Below are 21,641 nucleotides of genomic sequence, written 5' to 3' on the forward strand. Positions count from 1 at the left end.
TGTGAGTCAAGACCAAGTATAATCTTCAAGTGAAATGGGGTTAGAAATCAGCAAAGAACTGGGCAAATGAAGTAACTCAACCCTTATTTTGAAGTCAAACATTCAAGTCTTTTATAAGTAATATTTCGATTTAATATTATTTTAAATTAAATAGCAAAACTTACAGCAATTTACAAAACAGAAAGCTAGAACTAGCTGGAGCATAGGAACAGACTGAGGAACTGGATAATGCAAAGCAGGCACACTACAGACCTTTCACTTGGACCAGCGTGTAACTACAGTATAATAAATTTATATTGGAAATGTTCTTAAAAATGCGAGCAAGGCATATATCCAGATGCAAGATGTTTTAGTATGTTTCTAGTCCTTGTTGCGTAGTGTGGCAGATGTCACAAGTATTTCTTAAGCTGCCTCTGAATTGTCACACCCCCCCCATTTTTTCTCTCCATCGCTGGGATCATGGCACAAAGAGTTAAGACCTAGTGCAGTCTTCAGATGAGGTCAGATTTGAGGACGGGGAATAATTGGACCATGATATTTACTCTCACTAAGTGAAAGACTCATTCCTATGCCAGGACTAGGCTTTCATGGTGAATTGTAACTGGGATATAACACAAGAAAGTAGTTGGCTCTTTTAAATGTTTGATATTTGCTTTACAGTAAACAAAAACTTGTGAATTTACATTATTTGATATGTGATGCAAAACAAACAAGGATGCCTGTATCAGAACAGTTAACCTCTATTCATTGGCAGATGCAGTACAAGGTGGATAAATGTGAAGTTATCCACTTTGGACAGAGAAACAAAATGGCAGAGTATTACTTAAATGGCGATAAATTGGGAAATATTAACATACAAAAGGACCTGGGTGGCCTAGTACACCAGTCACTGAAAGCAAAAAGCATGCAGGCACAGCAAGCAGTTAGGAAGGCAAATGGTATGTTGACCTTCATTGCAAGAGGACTTGAGTACAGGAGAAAGGTTGTCGTGCTGCAGCTATACAGGGCCACACCTGGAGTATTTCTTATATCTAAGAAATTATATACTTTTCATCGAGGGAGCGCAGCAAAGGTTCACCTGACTGATTTCTGGGTTGGCAGGATTGTTGTATGAGGAGTGATTGGATTGATTGGGCCTGTATTCACTGAGTTTAGAAGAATGAGAGTGGATCTAATTGAAGAGTATAAAATTATGACAGGACTGGAAAGACTGGGTGCAAGGATATTGTTTTCTCTGGCTGGACGGTGCAGAACAAGGAGTCACAGTCTCAGAATACATTTTAGACTATTTAGGAATGAGATGAGAAATTTCTCCATTCAGAGGATGGTGAACCAATGGAATGTTCTACCACAGAAAGCTCAAATCATTGAATATATTTAAGAAAGAAATAGACAGATTTCTAGAATCTAAAGGTGTCAAGGGGATGGGGAGAGCGCTGGAGTATGGCACTGGGATAAACAGACCTAGCTGGCTGTCTGCCTGCATGTATCTCCACCTTTTATTATCTTATTTGTAGCCAGAAGAGAGACATTTCAATATAACTGAGGTGAGACATTTATCAATTGATGAGAGGCTAACAAATTGCTCACTATTTACAGTTAATAAAAATCTTTTGCCAAAGATTTCTGCAGTAAAATGAACAAAAAAAATGAAATATGACATAATTGCATAACATCGTTTTATCAAAGCAATGATACTTATAATAAAAATGTAGGAGCAGCGATGGCCCAGTGACATAGAGCAAACAGCAGAGGAAAAGGACAATTTCTGCACTAGCAAGTAAAATGGTATGTAGAGAAAATAAGCAATCATACCAATCAGAGAAAGGATTTAATGTATTAAATACCCTGCAAACAGGGTAACAGAAAAGATCAATGAATTAATGTGGAGATATATAATAATCTATAAGTGAATGGAGGAGGGTGACAAGACACAGAAGAGGCCCATAAAATGAGAGAAAAAAAAGACCAATGACAAACACTACAGGTAAAAAATTTAAACAGACAAAACAATGTGAATTCATCACTTACCAGGAATTAACTAACTAAAAGAAACAATGACTGCAGAGAGTAAGCAAGGATCCAATCAATGTAGCAGCACTGGTGCAGATATGATGTGCCTCCCTCTATGCTGTAATTTTATTATTTTTAAAATTACAGCTTTATTTTATAGTTACCATTTAGGGTGAATAAAGAGGAACCAGTAAATGTAGAGTATCTGGATTCCCAAAAGTCAATCAATAAAAGCTCATGATTTTAGGGATAAATTAGATAGAGGAAAATTAGCATAGATAGAGGATTGGCTAACCGGAAAATAGCGTAACGAGTCATTTTCAGGTTGGCAAACTGTGACTAGTGGGGTCCCACAGAGATCAGTACTGCAGCCTCAACTATTAATGATCTAGATGAATTACTCGAATGAAGGGACTAACTGTATTTTAGCCACAGTTGCTGATAATACAGATATAGGTGGGAAAGCAAATTGCGAGCAAGATCGAGAGAAAGGGATATAATTTCAGTGAATGGGCAAAAAAATAACAGATGGAGTATAATATGGGAAAATGTGAAGTTGTTCACTTTGGTGGGGAGAATTGAAAAGGAGAAACGATCCAAATGTAGAGACTGCTGTGGTACAGAGGGATCTTGTTATCCACGTGTATGAATCACAATGTCAGTATGCAGGTACAGCAAATAATTAGAAAGGCAAATAGAATGCTGGCTTTTAGTACAAAGAGGATGAGTATAAAAGTAGAGAAGTCTTGCTTAGAACTATAAAGGGCATTTGTGAGACTGTTCCTAGAGTACTGCATACAGTTTTGGTCTCCTTACTGAAGGAGGAATTTACTTGCACTGGAGGCAGTTCAGATAAGGTTCAATAGGTTGATTCCTAAGATGAAAGGGCTGTCTTATGGGGGAAGATTGAGCAAGTTGGGTCTACACTTTTGGAATTTACTATAATGATATATAATCTTACTGAATCTTGGGAGATTCTGAGGGGGCTCAACAGGGTAGATGCTGAGAGGATGTTTCCCGTCGTGGAGGAATTTAGAACTTGGAGGCACAATTTCAAAATGAGATGAGGAGGAATCTATTCTCTGACATTTGTTAATCATTGGAATTCCCCATCACAGAGAGCAATGAAAGCTCGATCACTGAATAAATTCAAGGCTGAGTTAGACCGATTGTTGACCTACAAGGATTAAGAGGTGCAGGCAGGAATGTGGAGTTAAGCCATAATCGGAACAGCTATGATATCATTGTTGTCAGGATGGCAAAGTGGTCTAAGGTGCCAGATTCAAGGAGGTGTGATTCCTTGCCTTGTGTTAAGCCTGGTGAATTCTGGTCCCTTTCTAGGAGCGTGGGTTCAAATCCCACTCCTGACATTTCTAGAATCGGCACGGTGGCAGAGTGGTTAGCACTGCTGCCTCACAATGCGGGGGACCTGGGTTAGATTCCTGGCTTGGGTCACTGTCTGTGTGGAGTTTGCACATTCTCCCTGTGTCTGCGTGGGTTTCCTCCGGGTGCTCCAGTTTCCTCCCACAGTCCAAAGATGTGTGGGTTAGGTGGATTGGCCATACTAAATTGCCCCTTAGGTCAGGGGACTAGCTAGGATAAATGCATGGGGTTATGGGGATAGGGCTTGGGTGGGATTGTGGTCGGTGCAGACTCGATGGGCTGAACGGCCTCCTTCTGCACTGTAGGATTCTATGATTATTAAATAACGCGAGGAGCCAAATCTCCTTACTCCTATTTCCTATGTTCACATATGCCTGGCATCCAAAATTATCTTTAAACCAACCATTAGCCTACTGGGAACATACAGTGTCCATCTTTGGATTAACTAATCAAAGCTATACACACTGTTTGAGATGTAATAAAAATGTAAGATTTCAAATTGTTTTGAACAGAAAGGTAAGTCCAAAAGGACCAGTTTGTGAAAACGGGAAATTGAAGACAGGATCAAATAATAGGGGGACAGTAGTACACTAATCAAAATACTGGCAATTGTGGTCACCACGGTGTAAGATAAACTTTGTAGGAGGTCTAAATTTGCATTCATCTTTTTGATTTGAACAATTTCTGAACATGTGAACCCAAGCTTCTGCCAGATTCAAATATAGTTCTACCGGCTATCAGAAAAAGGTGCATAATCTAGTGGGACACAGAGCTAGAACAATAATGATGGTAAATGTTTGACTGAGTTGAATGAGTGGATACACTTCAAGGACTATCCCAGCAATATCAATGTAAAAGACATTGATTGTTTCAGATTGCTAACCAGAATTTGTATTATTTATAGACACTTAGAAAATGCACTTGACTCTCTGCTAAATAAATCCCTTACATGCAACAACTGAAAAATATATTCGACAGAATGAAGTAAACCACTGCACTAAAACAGTTTGAAATACTGGTATTTTAATGCCAACAGTAATGTGTAAAATTGAAGGTTGCATATATTGGCACCACAAGTCCAGGCCAGAATGGAGATGATTGGATAATTCTGCCAACACTGGGCCTCAAGACTGCACTGCTATATAGTGACAGGAATTGGTTTTACAGACATAATTTGTACGATGTCCTCATCGGGCACTGACTGCAGAGAAATAATCTTGCTTTTGTAGAGCTTTTGCTATAGTTTCAGTCTCAAGTTTGATTTGCTGCAACTTATAGAGACTCTGTTTAAATTGATCCTGTTTGCCGCGTAAACCTCTAAGTCTGGCCATAAATCCCACCCACCTCCAGTTCATTGGTTGGCACAATGCTGTCAATGCTCACTTCGTAAGCTTTTATTGACTATCCGTGTCAACCCAAAACTTAAACCATTTCAAAGCTAGCAATAAAATTACCTACAGTTCATCAAAATTCATGAATTAGGCAATTAGGAATTGCATTTTTATTTGTAGATGGTACATGGAAGTCCCTGGCAAGGATTATGGCTCATCTTTAATTGCCCTTAAGGTGGTGGTGAGCCAGTTGTGTAGCTTTGCTAGCCTGGCTCATCCTGACAGGCTATGCTCAGCTGGGACTATGGTAATATTACCTTACAACAGAAATGGAGGTCATCAGAAAATTGCAGGAACTTGTCAAGCTACATTCGTGAAAACCATCAGGTCCAATGATAGAAAAAGCAATAAACTTGTGGTTAATCAGCAAATGCATTTTTTAATAACAATCTCTGATGCAACAGCACATTGAATTGCTTGGAATACTGTAATGATCTAGTTTAGTACATTTATTAAACCAGCAATGTGAAGATCTGCAGTTGCTCGAGAATATGAAACAGCTTCTGAAGCATCTTTATTCATTTAAATGATGACCAGCTCAAGCAGAAAATAGGGAGTCTGTCTGTACCAGCTATTAAGCCAAACAGCTCCTGGGGTAGCATCTATCTGATCATTTATAGAATCAAATTAAAGGCAGGGGACTACGTAAATGTTTTCATGAAACTCCATAAATACCAGAGCTATACTTGAAAACTAACTAATGTAATCCAATTATTCAAAACAACTGTTAGATACAAATCAAAGAATTATAGACCAGTCGATCGACATTGCCAATGCAGAAAATGCTTGAGTGCACTTTACTGGTTGCAATCAATGTTCACTACATAACACAGCATCCAAAATTGCTTGTGATGTGGCTTTGGAAACAATAAGTCTCAGTGTATTAATCTGTTGAAACTCTTTAAAGACGTAAATGCATTTGATGATCACAGGTATTGAGTAGATAGCATCAACTTGGATTTTTGTAGGTTTTTGCTGAAGTTTTGTGCATGAGGCTTTTCAAGGTGATAAGGACAAATGGTATGATGGCAACTTTGCTTGCATTACAGACAGAAGACAGGCAAATGGTACTTATTTGCTTACCACAGCATACAGTTTGTGAGGCTAAAGATGTAATGTTAAAAATGTCCAGAAGGCCAGAGGCAAGGATCATGCAACATGGTATAGCTCTTGGAGCTAAAGGGATCAAGGGATATTGGGGGTGGGGGGGGCGTGGTCAGGATATTGAATTCGATGATCAGCCATAATCAAAATGAATGGTGGAGCAAGCTCAAAGGGCCGAATGGCCTACTCCTGCTTCTAGTTTCTATGGCCCAATAATGTTTAATTGCAGCTTAACAAGTCAGCTTCTGTGCTTCTATCCAGAATTTCATTGATCCTCCTTTGGATAGAGACAGGTGGTTAGGAGCATCTCTTACTGCGCAATGAGTTTCGATCTCTCTCTATTGCGATTGTTCCGGTTGGGGGAGCCAGTTCATCTGCACTTCCTCGGCTTTCATCCATTACAAGGGGTCTGTACAATGAAGTGTGAGATCCACAGGCTGAGTGAAGAATTATTTTGTTCTTTTAACTCCTGGCGGTAGCTCCCAGAACAAAAGGCCAACCCAGCGGTCAGGTGCATTGTAGCAACTAACATTTTTGGTTCAGCAGAAAATCCGTTAAAAAATAGCAATAAAAGAATAGAGTTTTGAACATACAGTGTTGGGTTTTTTATCACGTCGGAGGAGCCTAACTCTTGCTGGACTGAAAATTGGTCTGACAGCAGAAAATAAATATTAATGATCATTGGAATCATAACTTTAGGTTGTGAGCAGTAGATCTCCACAGGACTATTTTTGTCCCACTATTTTAGAAGAGTTTGGGGAAGGGTACTTCTGGTATACTAAATCTGACGATACCAATCCAGCACTGCCAGGTGAACTGAATAGGGAAGATTTATGGTGTTCATGATGATCTGAACAACTTAAGTAGACAGATGAAGGAACTGCACTTAGAAATTAATATGGATAAATTTCAATGACTACATTTTGGAGCAGGATCAAAAGGGAGTACGAAATCAGTCCTTGTCAGCAGTCTGTATTTATCACAACTAATCTACAATGCATTAACAAAGGGATGAAGCAGCAAGCACTAACACCAGATTCCTCATCTGTGTCCCCAACTATTCAGCAATTCCCAAAGATCTATTTCAATTGCTCTTAATCTCTTTGCCAATAACCATTATGCCTGAAGTACAGCTTAAAGTGACCACATTACACATTGTAAATGGACCATATGTACTCCTAGTACTCACGAATGGTGAGAGATGATCAGCTTTCTATCTCATGATTTATGCATCTCAAACACAAATACTGATTGGAAAAGCTACCCAAGTCATATATGGTTTTATTTTATGCTATGTTTCTCAATTTTCACATTATGCAGCAGACACACAGCACAATAGTGTTGATGCCACATCAACAATGGGCTTATCAAGGGGATTGAATTATTGGATTGGAAAGTAAAATGAATCATGTGACTGCTTCTGCATTCAACACACATACAATAAATACATTAATTCTTGATGAAACTCAATACCAGAGAAGTGGCAAGAAATTCACATACCTTCTGCATTCCACTGCTACCTATACAAGATTCTCTGTTTAGTTGCAGACGGTGCAGTTGGCACTTTGAGTAATCAATCACAAAGACAGTCTGGAATATCTTGCGGTGGCTGGAATTGGGTATTTTAATAAAATATAGTAAAAGGAAATGATCTATGATTCAATGATAGTATCAGAGGGGAGATGAGGAATGTTTTAAAAAGTGGGAGGCACAGTGGTTAACACTGCTGCCTCACAGCGCCAGGGGCCTGGGTTCAATTCTGGCCTTGGGTGAGGGTGACTGTCCATGCGGAGTCTGCACATTCTCCCCGTGTGTGGGTTCTTCCGGGTGCTCTGGTTTCCTCCCACAGTCCAAAGATGAGCAGGTTAGGAAAATTAGCAAGGGATAGATGTGGGGTTATGGGAATAGGGTCTGGGTAAGATGCTCGGAGAGTCAGTGCAGAATTGATCGGCCAAATGACCTCCTTCTGTACTGCAGCGATTCTATGAACACATCTGTCAGCAGTTGCAGAAACAGAAGATTTCAACTTTTGTACAACTTGGTCAGAACTTTCTTTTATATTGCAGATGCTGTACATTCCCAACATTATTTGATTTTATTTCAGACTTTTAATTGCTGAAGTTTTACCTTTGTCAATTTAATAACCTATATCACATGCTGGTGGCAAAGGATCTCCCAACATGCACCAAGTTAAAAAGACTTTTGAGATTATCACTATAATCAATGATTAAATGAACTGATTATTTGAAAGATCAAAACATCTGGCAACAACCTGCCTTAATATAACAGCTTTGACATCAAAAACCTTACAGTATATAATAATTTTAAAGCAGTATCTAAATATTGAAACACAGAGCTTTTCTTTCAGTTTATTTGATGTGAATCCTTTAAGTTGATTATCTAAGCACTTTTGAGCAACCATTCATTTTACATACTTAAACTGGAAGTTACCTGAAACCTTCAAGTAAATGACATTCAGGGATCCATTACTTTCTATTTAATTAGACTAAATCATTAAAACATTAACTACACTTGTCAATTCAAGTTCTCCCTCAACAGCAATCCATTGACTTTCTCCTCAGTCTACAAAAAGCTGGAAACTGTTTGCTCTTTCATTGGCAAAAATATGTAAAACCTTAATGTATTCGTGGGTATTGAACTCACCGCATTTATTTTATCCACTTTTTTCTTTTCTGGTTCTTTCATGGTAGTTGCCAGTATTTCACTGCCCTTATAGTCTCTGTACAGTTCACTCAAGGTCTCCCTCAGTTCCAGGCTGGTGGTTTTGAGATAGTACGATGGGTCTGATTTTGCTTTCTCCTCATCTAGAAAACAGCCAGGTATAATGTGAGAAATCTTTAAGGAAACAAGCATCATTCTTGTGCAGTGCACAGAAAAACGGGGAGGGGGGAGAGGGGGAGGGAGGGTGGGAGGGTGGGCTGGTGTGTGTGGAATGAGGTCACCTGAACTTCAGATTTAACCAATTTGTTGCCCTTTTCGTCTTATTGGGTCTTTATTCTTTGAGCAAAATGCTTCCTCCACACACTGTGGGCCTGGAAACCTGAGAATGCCTCATTTTCCTTTAGTTCCGTCCAATTTGTGTATCCGTCCATAGATGGTGGTTGTTCTCCAGCACCCGGACAAATTCACCATTCTTCTCACAGGAGATTGAACTGAAACTGCCAATGGCTAACTCGATCTTGATCACTATCACATCGTCGGAATCAAGATTGCTGCCTGATGTTTCCCACTTCTAACTCAGAAATGCTAAAACACATTCCCATCATTCTTTGGCTGTATAGCTGAGATAATTAATTCACCTCAGAACTGAGACTAAACCTTGAACCTTTCTGTTTTGCATGGATAAGCGCACTTGCACATAAAAATCAGGGGAAATCATTCAACATGATCAAAATTAACACTAAAGTACAATTCCTATAGATCTCTCAGTCTGCCTACAAACATTCAAAGAATGAAGTGCAATAGTAAAAGTAAAAATAGCATTCAGGTTATTTTCATTAATTCCACCTTTACTTGATTAACATAGAGAAGCACAAAGTAGCCCTCCTTTCCAGTCAGCTGCGAGGTGGTATGAGATTGTTGCCGAAACCAGCTCTATGTTCGGGCCTAATCAACACAATACAGCAAGAAATTCCAGAAGGGTCCTATGCAGGCTTGTGTGCTGAAAATCAACCACCTTTAGTGATAATGACTACTTCAGGCTCACTCAAAAATCTTAGTCATGGTGGCACAGTGATTAACACTGCTACCTCACGGTGCCAGGGACCTGAGTTCAAATCCAGCCTTGGGTCACTGCCTGTGTGGAGTTTGCACATTCTCCCTGTGTCTGCGTGGATTTTCTCTGGATGCTCGAGTTTCCTCCCAGGATCCAAAGGTGTGAAGGTTAGGTGGATTGGCCATGCTAAATTGTCCCTTAGTGTCCCAAGATCTATAGAAGTGAGAGGGATTAGGGAGGTAAAATATGTGGGGTTACAGGGATAGGACCTGGGTAAGAGTCGGTGCAGACACAATGGGCTGAATAGTCTCCTTCTGCACTGTAGGGATTCTATGATTTTGGACCATTAGATTCAACAGACTAGTAAATTTCAGTCTCTGGTTACACAGGCTGACACACTGTTTTAGCTTTCCCCTGCTATGTGGTTGCATATTTTCAGAACATATTAAACTGTGTCCTTATTCTGGAATTTTGCAGTTAAAATGCTTCTCTAGAATAGAATTTTTGATCTAGGTAATAAAATTGATGGGCCATTTATCAAAAGTTATAGAACATTTCCCTTGGGCTTGATTGGGCTGATAAATAGCTCCATAAAAGTAGATATATCTGGTCACTTAAATTGCACATCTTATCACAAATGAGATCTTCTACATGAAAGAAACTTGAATGGGCCTGACCCTGATTGTTTTAATACAGATAGTTGCTCATCTGTAATACTGTGGCAGTTCAGAGAGAAAAACTAACAAATACCAATGAGAGCTGCTTTGTAAATGGTGCCAGGATCATTCAGATGCAAGGCCATTTCATTTTACAATTAGTTTACAAGCAGTTGGACATCCACTAAATAAGCCAAATGCTATCCCAAGGGTTTAATCTCACAATCACAATTAATTCTTAATTTAAAAGAAGCATTAATCTCCTTGATTTATTGGATGTATATTATCAAGTCTAGTTCTCTTTACAGCCAAACCAAAGTTTTCATTCCACCCAATTAATTGCAGGTAGTCCAAAACATTTTAAAATCTTTCACATCTAATTCAATTTTATTACATTCATTAAAGAATCATTTCTCTTTATAAATTGTAATCATTCAGTGCAGAAGGGTTCCCATGCAGAAGGAGGCCATTCAGCCCATCAAGCCTGCACCGACAGCCTAACCCGATGTATTTACCCTGCTAATCCTCCCTGACACTAAAGGGCAATTTAGCATGGCCAATGCACCTAACTTGCACATCTTTGGAGGAAACTGGAGCACATGGAGGAAACCCACGCAGACACGGACAGAACGTGCAAACTCCACAGAGACAGTCACCCAAGGCCGGAATTGTACCCAGGTCCCTGGCGCTGTGAGGCAGCAGTGCTAACCATCGTTGCATAGAAGAAATCGAACTTAACTATAAAAACAAATTAGTTCCATTCCCAGTGGTTAGCACTTACAGCACCAGAGACAGGGGTTCAATTCAGGCCTTGCGTGACTGTGTGGAGTTTGCACATTCTCCCCCGTGTCTGCATGGGTTTCCTCCAAGTGCTCCAATTTCCAAAGGATGCGCAGGTTAGGTAGATTGGCCATGCTAAATTGCCCCGTAAGTGTCCCAAGATGTATAGGTTAGGTGGATTAGTCCTGGTAAATTTATGGGGTTGTAGGGATAGGGCAGGGGAAAGGGCCTAGGTAAGATGCTCTTCTGGAGAGTCAGTGCAGACTTTATGGGCTGAAATCCATAATCATTTGGTACAATTATTGCGTATAAGAGTTCACTTTCAGCAAAAACTTTGCTTTTGCTTTGAACTTTTCTGCTAAGCATTCTGCACCATAGTTATCTCCCTACAGCACCAGTTTTACAATTAAATAAATTGCCAATTATGGATGGCCTTTTCCTATGCCTTTTCGTTGCTTTTCTACAGCAGGTAGGGAGGATGCAACATCAGCCATTCTGTTGCACTTCCTAGTTGGCAGTCAGAGACCAAATAGAGAGAAATGCACTTCAGCTCTTTTACTGCAGGATTTATAAGTTGTATTTAATTTTATTTGCCCAAGTTGAGACACGCAGTGAGGGGAACTAATGGATAGCTTAATTCACAAAAAGTATAGGAATGTTAGCTCAACGAATGATCACTCCGATGCTAATAGCAAATTGAATATATGAACTGGATTGATTTGATGGCTTTAGGTAGGAGTTTTACTTTGTAGGTAGATTGTTTGAAAGGAAAAGGAATAAACGGTCAGAGAGGCACAGAGGAATAGGACAACCGCTCGTATGAAAGAGAAATACCAACATGGATTGGTTGGGCTGAATGGCATGTTTCTGCAACCTCAATTTGATGTAATTAAACCAATAGCTTCAATTGAAGTTTTGCAAATAATAGCTATCCTCCTGACCAACCTATAAATACATCACCAGGGCTATCCCTCCCAAGTTCCCAACCCATCTCTACCGTTTGCTCATCTCTCATATTCTCTGGTTATAATTCCGCAGTTATACATTCACCCTCTTCTTCTACCCAACCCAACTGGCTTGCTCCATCATCATCCCGTGCTGCTGTACTTTTATTACCTCCTGTAACATTACTTAACCTATTTAAGAACAGAATGGATCAACTTGGACTGCCTGATTGCAAAACACAAATTCCTTTGCTTACATTCACCATTTCTGCTAATAGATAAACCACAGTGCTTTCACTCTTTTTCTCTGCCTTTTGGGTAACTTCAGCAAAGATGCTTTTGTCACCAAACAATCAATGTCTGTTTTAGTTCATGTCATGGTTGTCGCAACTTTTATTTGCAAACTAAGTCTTTAAAGGCTGTTGAAGTCTTATAATTACAACCTGATTTATTGAAATAAATTACACAAAATAATTATAAGTGAAGACTTCCTTCTCCTACACCAGTTCATCAACGGTGACAAAGGTCGGAGATGTAGATTCTGCTGCAACTTAAATTATTCTTCAGTAACTCATTTATATCCCTCTGTCTGTGGTAACTTGTCAAGTACAATTTGGATGGCCCATTTATTGGACACAAAGGGAATCAAGACGCACACGCAGGAAAGTGGAGTTGAGGTAGAGGATTCTCAATGATCTCTTTGAATGGTGCAGCAAGCTCAAGAGGCTATACAGCTCACTCCAGCTCTGTTTTTCATTTTTCGAGCATAATTATTGTTTTTTTACAACTTAGACACACATATAACTAAAGAATTATCTCTCTCACTCGGGAATAATCTTGGGTTCTGCGAATTTCTGTTGTGAGACTATTCAACAGTCAAAGGGATATGAACAATTGAAAATGACCCGCAAATGTCAGAACATAGAAGTGTTAGCTTTATAATAAGCTCCATGAAGCCACACATCCCTATCTTTGTGCTGTATGTACTCTACCATAGATCAGGACCACTGCATATGACCAAATAGTACAACTATAAATCTAACGTATATCAGCACATCAGTCCAAGAGATTCCTTACCTGGATCAGGAACTTTCAAGTCATTTTTGACATGGAAAAAGTTTGAAACATTAAACTTGTCAACATTGGATGGATCCTGCAGAGAAAACAAAACCAGTGAAAGTTTACACTTTAGATTAAATAATATGACATGAACAAAAGAAGACAGTTTGCTCATGTACTTAATTTAATAATAGTTCAAGAATTTTAACGCTAGTAAGGACAGCAACTTTGCAGTCACATCTCAACCTGCTCTACTTGCCTACGAAAAAGGATTAATGCAGAAAAATAATTGAGAGAGACTATGTTAGGACAATGCTAAATGGACGAATGCATGGAGCCCCTCAGGTGTCACAGTTGTTAGAGTAGGGTGACTGACCAACTTGGAGCTGTTTTATGCCATTCTGTGATATAGTATAGCTGCATGTTTCACTGTGCAAACAATATTTCAAATTCTACATTAAGCCCAGCAAAAAAGTGCATGGGAAACCTCAACAGCCTAAACATGTAATGCACAACCAGTCTTTACAGCAAACGACAGATTAACTGGAGGAACACGTCAGAAATTGAAGCATTGGCAAGGGGATCGGGGGGGAGGGAACAGTCAAACAGGGGAATGTGGGAGGCAAAAGGGCAAATGTAGGAGGTAAGAGAAAAAAGAAAAGTGGGAAGGAGAAAAGAACAAAACAGGCAGCAACAAGAGACTCAGAAGAATGAAAAGAGGACAATGAGAGAGGTAGCGAAGAATACAATTCAGATTTTAAGCAAACAATTTGAGACAAATCATTATTACATCAATGAATTAAATTGACACTTTTCAGGCTGGGAAATTTGTAGTTTACAATTTGAATATCAGCACATTTCAAACTTACAGCTTTGTCTGTATGCAATTCACTTTCTCACTTCAACTTTCAAAGGCTGACCAACCCTCATTAGCGTGTTGACTTGCAGGGTTTCCTGTAGGGAAAATCTCAGTGCCCCCTACTCTTTTCTCCCACAACAGGCCTGATCTTCAAGTCCCATCATTAATTATAGAGTCTGCCACAAAGGATCAACTCCATTCTAATTTTCCATGAGCAGACTCTGCAGTAAATCTAGTCGGTTTTCAAATCTAATTGTCTCAATCACTTGGTTCCTCGAATAATTTTCTAAAATATCTGCCTCCTTGGGTATTCTGCTGCACAATTACAGCATCCTCTTGGGAACTAACTTAGACAGGGACACTAATATGCCTCTGACCCTTCCCATACCCATAAAGAAAATAAAAGATATGTTGTCAACAGGAGATGAATTTAAGAGGCTAAGTGGGACTATCCTTTGCTGATGTTGACAGGGCTACCAGCCATCATGGTATAACAGCATTCCAGTTCATAAGGTGGAGTTTTACTCATGGATGACCTTTGGTTAAAATATGGCACCCATAAAAGTCAAACATTCAAAAGTGAATAAACATGCTTTTTCCAGTTATTAAAACATGTGTAGCCAAGGAGGTAACCAACAGCGAGGTTCAGATCATAACTGAGCTTATCAACTCAGATTTATTATTTTTGGTCAGGTTTTGCTGTCAAAATAATAGTAAGGTTAGCAGCATTCACAGTTATTGATATGTAAATTTGACGACTGCACACATGCAGTTAAATGTGTAAATCGGGGAGCTGCTGCCCATTTTTTATCACTTTTTATTCTTCTTCCATTGTTCCACTTCTCCAAATTCGCTCTCTTGCTTGTCTCCAAACCCCCCCCCCCACAGTATAAACCTTGTCTGATATTCTTTGCTCTTAACTTTGACAAAGGGTCATCCACCTCGAAACACTGGCTCTACCCACTCTCAGTAAGAAATCTCACAACACCAGGTTAAAGTCCAACAGGTTTATTTGGTAGCACAAGCCACAAGCTTTCGGAGCGCTGCCCCTTCATCAGGTGAGTGGGAGTTCTGTTCACAAACAGGGCACATAAAGACACAAACTCAATTTCTCAAAAAACTCTACCCACTCTCCACAGATGCTGTCAGACCTACTGAGATTTTCCAGCATTTTTCTGGTTTTGTTTCAGATTCCAGCTTCTGCAGTATTTTGCCTTTAGCTGCTGTCCAAGAATGCCCCGATCTTCGAAGAGTTGCATGATAATGGTATCTTGCCAAGAGATTCAACATTGCAACACTAAACTGCATGAAGTTGCTGTATTAACCTGATACTTATGACCTAAACTCCTCGAAAAGGTTAGGGCTTGCCAATTCCAGCATCGGCACCCATTTAATGTCACAATAAGTCTTAATTATTGCAAAGTAATCTCTTTCAGCCTGAAGATTAACTTTAAAATGTGTAGAGTTGCATTCCTTCATATTTTAAATATTGAAGGTTTAAAAATTTAAATAATTTAATTATTTTACTTTTTCTTTCAGGCCCTCATTTCTCTCTCCCTCAATCAAATCTTTCTTTCCCACTAGTTTGCTTTCTGAACCTGATTTATAATGATACTTTCTGGTTCAGTCTCTGTTCTGTTCATTTAACAATTCTTCAATCTGGCTGTTTATGTAAGTATTGAGTTGTTTATCCTGTCCACACAGGTCTCAGGTGTTGTACAGAAGTGCTGCTCTTTCTGGATAGGTAGAAGCTCTATTGTAAAATCCTATGGAATGTCTATAGGCAAATATAAGCGTAATGCAGCACCAGTCATTCACTATTGGCCACAAAATCTGGCCCATTATTTTGCAATACACTAGCAAGTGGACTATTCTCCATCTAATATACTACAGTGTGTGCATTAGGCTATATATTGTCCTCTTCCCCTTCTGCTGGTGAGATAGAGACAAAGGAAGTGGTCCAGTTGGCCCAACTTTCCACAATTTTATAAGAACACAAATAGAAGTCAAGTTCATCCACTATTTCAACTCTCACAGCCTGGCATTCAACTACATCTTGAGCTCTCCTAATATGTTTGTTTCTACTATCTTACTTGGTAGACTATTCCAAATGGCATGACACTGAGTAAATGTATTTACAAAGATTTAAGTTTACTTTCCACGATATGAATTTATACCAGCAGGATCTACTGGCCTGATGGACTTAAGAGCAACATCCTGGGTTCACCATACAACATATACCGCTCAATGAGTAACATTTTCTTTTAAATTGCAAAGCTTGGGTTTTTCTATTTTTTGTCCATATCCAATGTTCTTTAGAGTTTGGATCATTCTTGTTGCTATATCCCGGGAATGTACCATTACAAGTGTCAAGGATCTGCCTAGCAACAGCAGTATCAAGAATTTAAAAAGACATGATGTGGTGCAATTTGCCCAGCAACAGTTAGAAATTTACCTAGCGACTGCAGTAGCCAGCATTCTAAAGGAATGATAAAGATGCAATTTTCCCAGCAACAAGATTAGCAGACATTTAGATGTAATCGGGTGTAAATTGCCCTACTAGTAAAAACAGCTTACCTAGATGACTGAGAATCAGTGGAAATGTGCAAATGCTAATTTCTGGAGCTAAGGAATTTGAGAGATGCAGACAGCCAAATCCAAGGAATTAAATATCAAAGAGACTAAATGGTATAATTGCTAGCTCCCTCAGAGTGAAGCAGGTTAATTTTATATCTAACAGCCCAAGAGAGGCCAGTATATCCAAACAGCCCGAGGGGCTAGTTTAACCTCCAACAGCACAAGCAACAGTTCCATCCAACAGTTAGAGAGGCTGGACAGAGAGAGGCCAATTTTCATACAAGAATTAGAGCCAAGATATATTGCAGAAATTCTTCTTTAAGACATAGTTTTGTATCCTCACTGAAGAAGCAGAAGACGCTATTCCAGACCTGTCCAATGAAGCTGTATTATGTGGTAACTATTAACTGTTTTTGACTTGGGTTACAAAATTGAACATTGTTTGGGAAAGGGGTATATGTCTCAGTGAGTTCAGGGAATTGGATATAGTTTGGAAATGCGAGTTAATCCCAGACAAACGGTGCGTGTTTAATCATTCATATACTTAAGTGTCATAGTGTATTACAGTCTTTCTTGTTTTGTATTTTTCTTCTTTTACTTTAATAATTATTCTTTATTAGTTGCTTGCAAAAAGACTGGACAGTTTTCTCTCTGAGTTGTACATGGCTCCTCACACCATTCCAAATAAATATTCACCACTACAAAACAGTGTTTCAAGTTGGGACACAGTCGCATAGAACATAGAACACAAGTATGTTCCTTTTCAAGTGTGGCCACCTATTCCAGGTGAGGTTTGACGTTGTAAAGTTTCAGTATAATTGCTGCACGTATGTACACCTGCATTCTGGTTGCATATTCCAATTTTCTGTTTGCTGTTACACATTTCCTTCTTATTGAAAGTATCAAAAGTTCTTATTCATTTCTGGCTTAACTTTGTTCCAATATACAATAAAGTTTCATTTGCCATCTGTTTTGCCAATTTGCATAACAGAATTTATTTTGCAAAACCATAAAGCAACCTTTATCCCCACTGTGCAGCCTATGTAATGGCCTTCTACAGATTTAACAAAGTAATGTTTTACTTAAGTGATCTGGAGACAGAAATATAAGAAACAAGGGTTCACACACACTGACCCGTGTGCTACTTCACTCAGCATCTCTTTCTGCGTCATACATAACAGGCAGAATCTTCTTATATCAAGTGTCCTGAAGGCAAAACCAGGAAGTTCCACATAGGACAGAACGGCTGCAGAAGCCTGAACTTCAAGGCATCAGAGTGAGGATGTCTCCAGCCTGGTGTCAAGAGCTGGGAATACAGGAGATGGAATCATAGAAAATAAGAACAGGAGAAGGCCATTCAGCCCTTTGTGCCTGTCCATATTTGAGTATGATCATGGCTGATCATCTATCTCAACATGATACTCCAGCGCACTTTCCATACCCCTTGACACCTATAGAGTCTTGAAATCTATCTTCTTATATATAGTCAGCGACTTGGCCTCACAGCTTTCAGTGGTAGAGAATTCCACAAGGCCACTACCCTCTGAGTGAAAAGGTTTCTCTTCATCTCATTCCTAAATGGCTTTTCCAATATCTTGAGACTGTGATTCCTTGTTCTAGATGCCGCCCACCTCCCCCCACCAGCCAAAGAAAATAACATCCCTATAGCCAGTCTGTCCAGCTCTGTCAGAATTTTACACATTTCAATTAGATCCCCTCTTATTCTTCTAAACTCAAATGAATACAAGCTCAGTAGATCCAATCTCCCCTCATATGATAATCCTGCCATCCCATGAATCAGTCAGGTGAACCTTCACTGCATTCCCTCTATGCTAAGTATATTCTTTCGTAGATAAGGAGACATAAACTACACATAATACCCCAAGTGTGGTCTCATCAAGGCTCTGTACAGCTGCAGTGAGACATCCTTGCTTCTGTATTCAAGTCCTCTTGCAATGATGGTTAACATACGATTTGTCTTCCTAACTGCTTACTGTACCAAGATGTGTAGGTTAGGGATTTAGCAGGGTAAACATGTGGGGATGGGGCCTGGATGGGATGCTATGTTGGAGAGTTGGGGCAGACTTGATGGGCCAAATGGTCTCCTTCTGCACTGTAGGGATTCTACGTTTTGTACCTCCTTGCTTCTGTTTTCAGTGACTAGTGTACCAGGACACCCAGGTCCCTTTGTACACCAGCTTTTCCCATTCTATCACCATTTAAACAATATTCTGCCATTCTGTTTCTTCATCCGAAATGGCTAATTTCATAGTTATCCACATTATACTGCATCTGCCATGTACTTGCCCACTCACTCCACTTGTCCAAATCACCTTGAAGTCTCTTAACATCCTCCTCACTACTCAAAATTTCCTCTCAATCTTGTGTCATCGGTAAACTTGAAAATATTACCTTTAGTTCCCTCATTCAAATGTGAATAGCTGGGGCCCAAGCTCAGATTCCTGCCTGACACTTCAGGAAAGGTCCATTTATTCCTACTTTGTTTCCTGTCCGCTAACCAATTTTCAATCCATGCCAATATATTACTCCCAATCTCATGTGCTTTCATTTTGCACACTAACAGATACGTGTTTTATATTAGTGGGACAAGGGATTATGTATTGTGTATGACCGTGAACTAACTCTTGATGCATCATCAGAGTAGTCAATGAAGAATACTATCAGATCATTCCAAGCTCTTTCTCACCCTCCATCAGTGCAGAGATAGCCACCTCAGTGAGCATGCATTCGCGATTAGGCTCAGGGTCATGCATCACAGACACGTTCCTGCAGTTTATGGAGGATGTGACAGCCAAATCCCAGACAGTCAGAAGAATGTTGGAGGCCAGGCCCATGCTGAGTCACTTGTCGATGCTGTGCCTCTGTTAAAGGCCGTAAGAACCTGCTTCCTCCATGGAGATGTTGGCAACTGCCATGGAAAGCCAGATTCAGCAGAACAATCAGTGGTCGCTGGATAAGTGTTCAGACTCACATTCTGTCACTCTAGCCATGTGCTTTCCTTCACTGGTGCTAGGTCAAAATCCTGGAACTCCCTCTCTAACAGCACTGTGGATGTACCTATACAACCTGGACTGCAGCAGTTCAAGAAGGCAGCTCACCACTGCCTTCTCAAGGGCAATTAGGGATGGGCAATAAATGCTGTCCTAGCCCACTTCCATGAATGGATAAAAACCTTTCCTTAAGTAGGGTGTCCACTATACTCCAGCAGAGGCATAGCCAGTGTTCTATAAAAGATCAGCATAAATTCCTTCCTAAAACAACCGAACCAAGGAGATAATGGTTTAGTACTAGATATGCCATAGATCAGGGAAGGTTTTGGAGCAATGGTATTTGTTTGTGGTCATCATTTCAAATGCTTTGCCAAAACAATTCACAATCAGGTTAGAAGTGGTATAGACCTGTGAAGTTGTATGAACAAAGGAATAGCATGATGGGAAAATTGGTTAGCTATTCGGTACAATATAAACAAGGCTGACTCCGCATAACTTAAGGCTGTATGAGTAAATAAAACAAGATAAGGTCAGGGATGACGGAGTCACCAACCTTCTTCTGTTACATCAAAGGACAAGATACGGGTATGAATGATGAGACAAAGAGTTCTAGGCGGTCAGCAAGTTATGACATGAATAATGACATTGCTTATGATTCTATTACTAATCGAATTCCTGAATATGCTCTGGTCACGCAAACTGATAATGACTATGTATAAATACTGAACTGATTCTTTGTGTAATTGCGGACTTAAGGAGGAATTAGCAAGTTGTACCAACTGCTCTCTGAACTCAAGTTTCAGCCAAAACTGCATGCAGTCTTTCGTAAATAAAGGCTAATTATTTTGTCGGAGCAAACTTTGTTGACTTTTTCTATCACAGTCAAGAAGCAGGAAAGTTTCCACTTCAACATTTGGCGCTGCAAAGCAGAAACCAATACCCTGAGTGAATTCCATGGGGGACTGAAGAAGTGATCGAGCCACGACCCAGAGGGAAGAGACGGACGCCAGCACAAGGTAAGATTCACCTTGGTCTCTCTCTCGGATCAGTGCTACGACCCCTCGTCCCTGACGGAGGACACTAACAGGTGACGGTATTAGAATCTAAATTGGACTGTGAGTAGAGTATTTCGGGTCAGGGACCTGATAGAGTGTTTAGGGTCAGGGACCCGATTGTGGCTAGCCTAAGGTCAGGAACCCTTGATCCCGTTTTACATCCGGATCAGGGTTACACAGGCTTAGTTTGGGTCAGGGACCGTGATTTGAATAGTTTGGGTCAGGGACCCTGTGATTTGACTTTGGTACCAGGAATTGTTTTTTCCCCACAGTATACTGACGTTATGGGACAGAGTTTAGACAAAACGGGGGGAAATTCTCCTTTGCTTTTTATGTGTTCGGAGTCCCCTACTCAGGAACGTAATTTACGTCGCTTATCTGCCGCACTAAATAGTAAATTAGGTAACCATATTTGGCCACTAGGCGGCACATGGAACTTAGAAAATTGCGCTGCAGCAGAAAAAGCTATTTGGGAAAAAAAATGCAGGTTCCAAGTGGAAAATTTTAATTTCAAAATGGAAAAAAAGAGTCGACTAGGTGCCACGAACAATCGTTATTAATGAGTTGATGGGATAACGCCCGTAAAAAAGGGACTGATGAATGTGTGGATGGGAAATTGAAAGATTGGGAAACTTTAAAATTGGAATGTGAACTTAGGGATAAGAAAGCATCGGGTGATAGGCAGGTTGGGCTAGCCCATCAAGTTAAACAACAGGAAGATCCTCCCAGTTGCTCTGGCATGCCGCTGTTTCCCTATTCAGGCGATACGGAGGAAGAGGAAGAGTTGACCCCTAGAAACGCTCTTTGGGTTAAAAATCTCCTCGATGCTGTTCAGCTTCCTCGTCAATTGGCTGTTATTAAATTTGCTGCGCACACGAAGGGGAACACTCCTGTGCAATTAGGGAATGCCCGTGCTGATTCAGCTGCTAAGGAGGCAGCTGTATCGGCCTCTGTGATTGTTCCCACTGGGGGTAATCAGGCTCTAAATCGAGTACCTGCATTGGGGACGAAGGGCATGCCAGAGATAACTGAGGCTCAACAATTACAGAGGGGCGCCTCGGATTCTGAGCACA

At 40.1% G+C, this 21,641-nt stretch overlaps 1 protein-coding gene across 2 annotated transcripts in view; it reads right to left on the reverse strand.

The window, feature by feature from the left end:
- ppil2 (peptidylprolyl isomerase (cyclophilin)-like 2) overlaps positions 1-21,641 on the reverse strand; it is a 350,538-nt gene that overhangs the window by 196,982 nt on the left and 131,915 nt on the right. For both annotated transcript variants that reach the window (XM_078226847.1, XM_078226848.1), the window contains exons 9-10: positions 13,085-13,160; positions 8,556-8,716 (exon numbers count right to left, since the gene is read on the reverse strand). In XM_078226847.1, the coding sequence (XP_078082973.1) occupies positions 8,556-8,716; positions 13,085-13,160 (237 nt within the window). The remainder of the gene's footprint in view (positions 1-8,555; positions 8,717-13,084; positions 13,161-21,641) is intronic.

Source organism: Mustelus asterias, chromosome 13, assembly GCF_964213995.1.
Source record: "Mustelus asterias chromosome 13, sMusAst1.hap1.1, whole genome shotgun sequence".
NCBI classification, from domain to species: domain Eukaryota; kingdom Metazoa; phylum Chordata; class Chondrichthyes; order Carcharhiniformes; family Triakidae; genus Mustelus; species Mustelus asterias.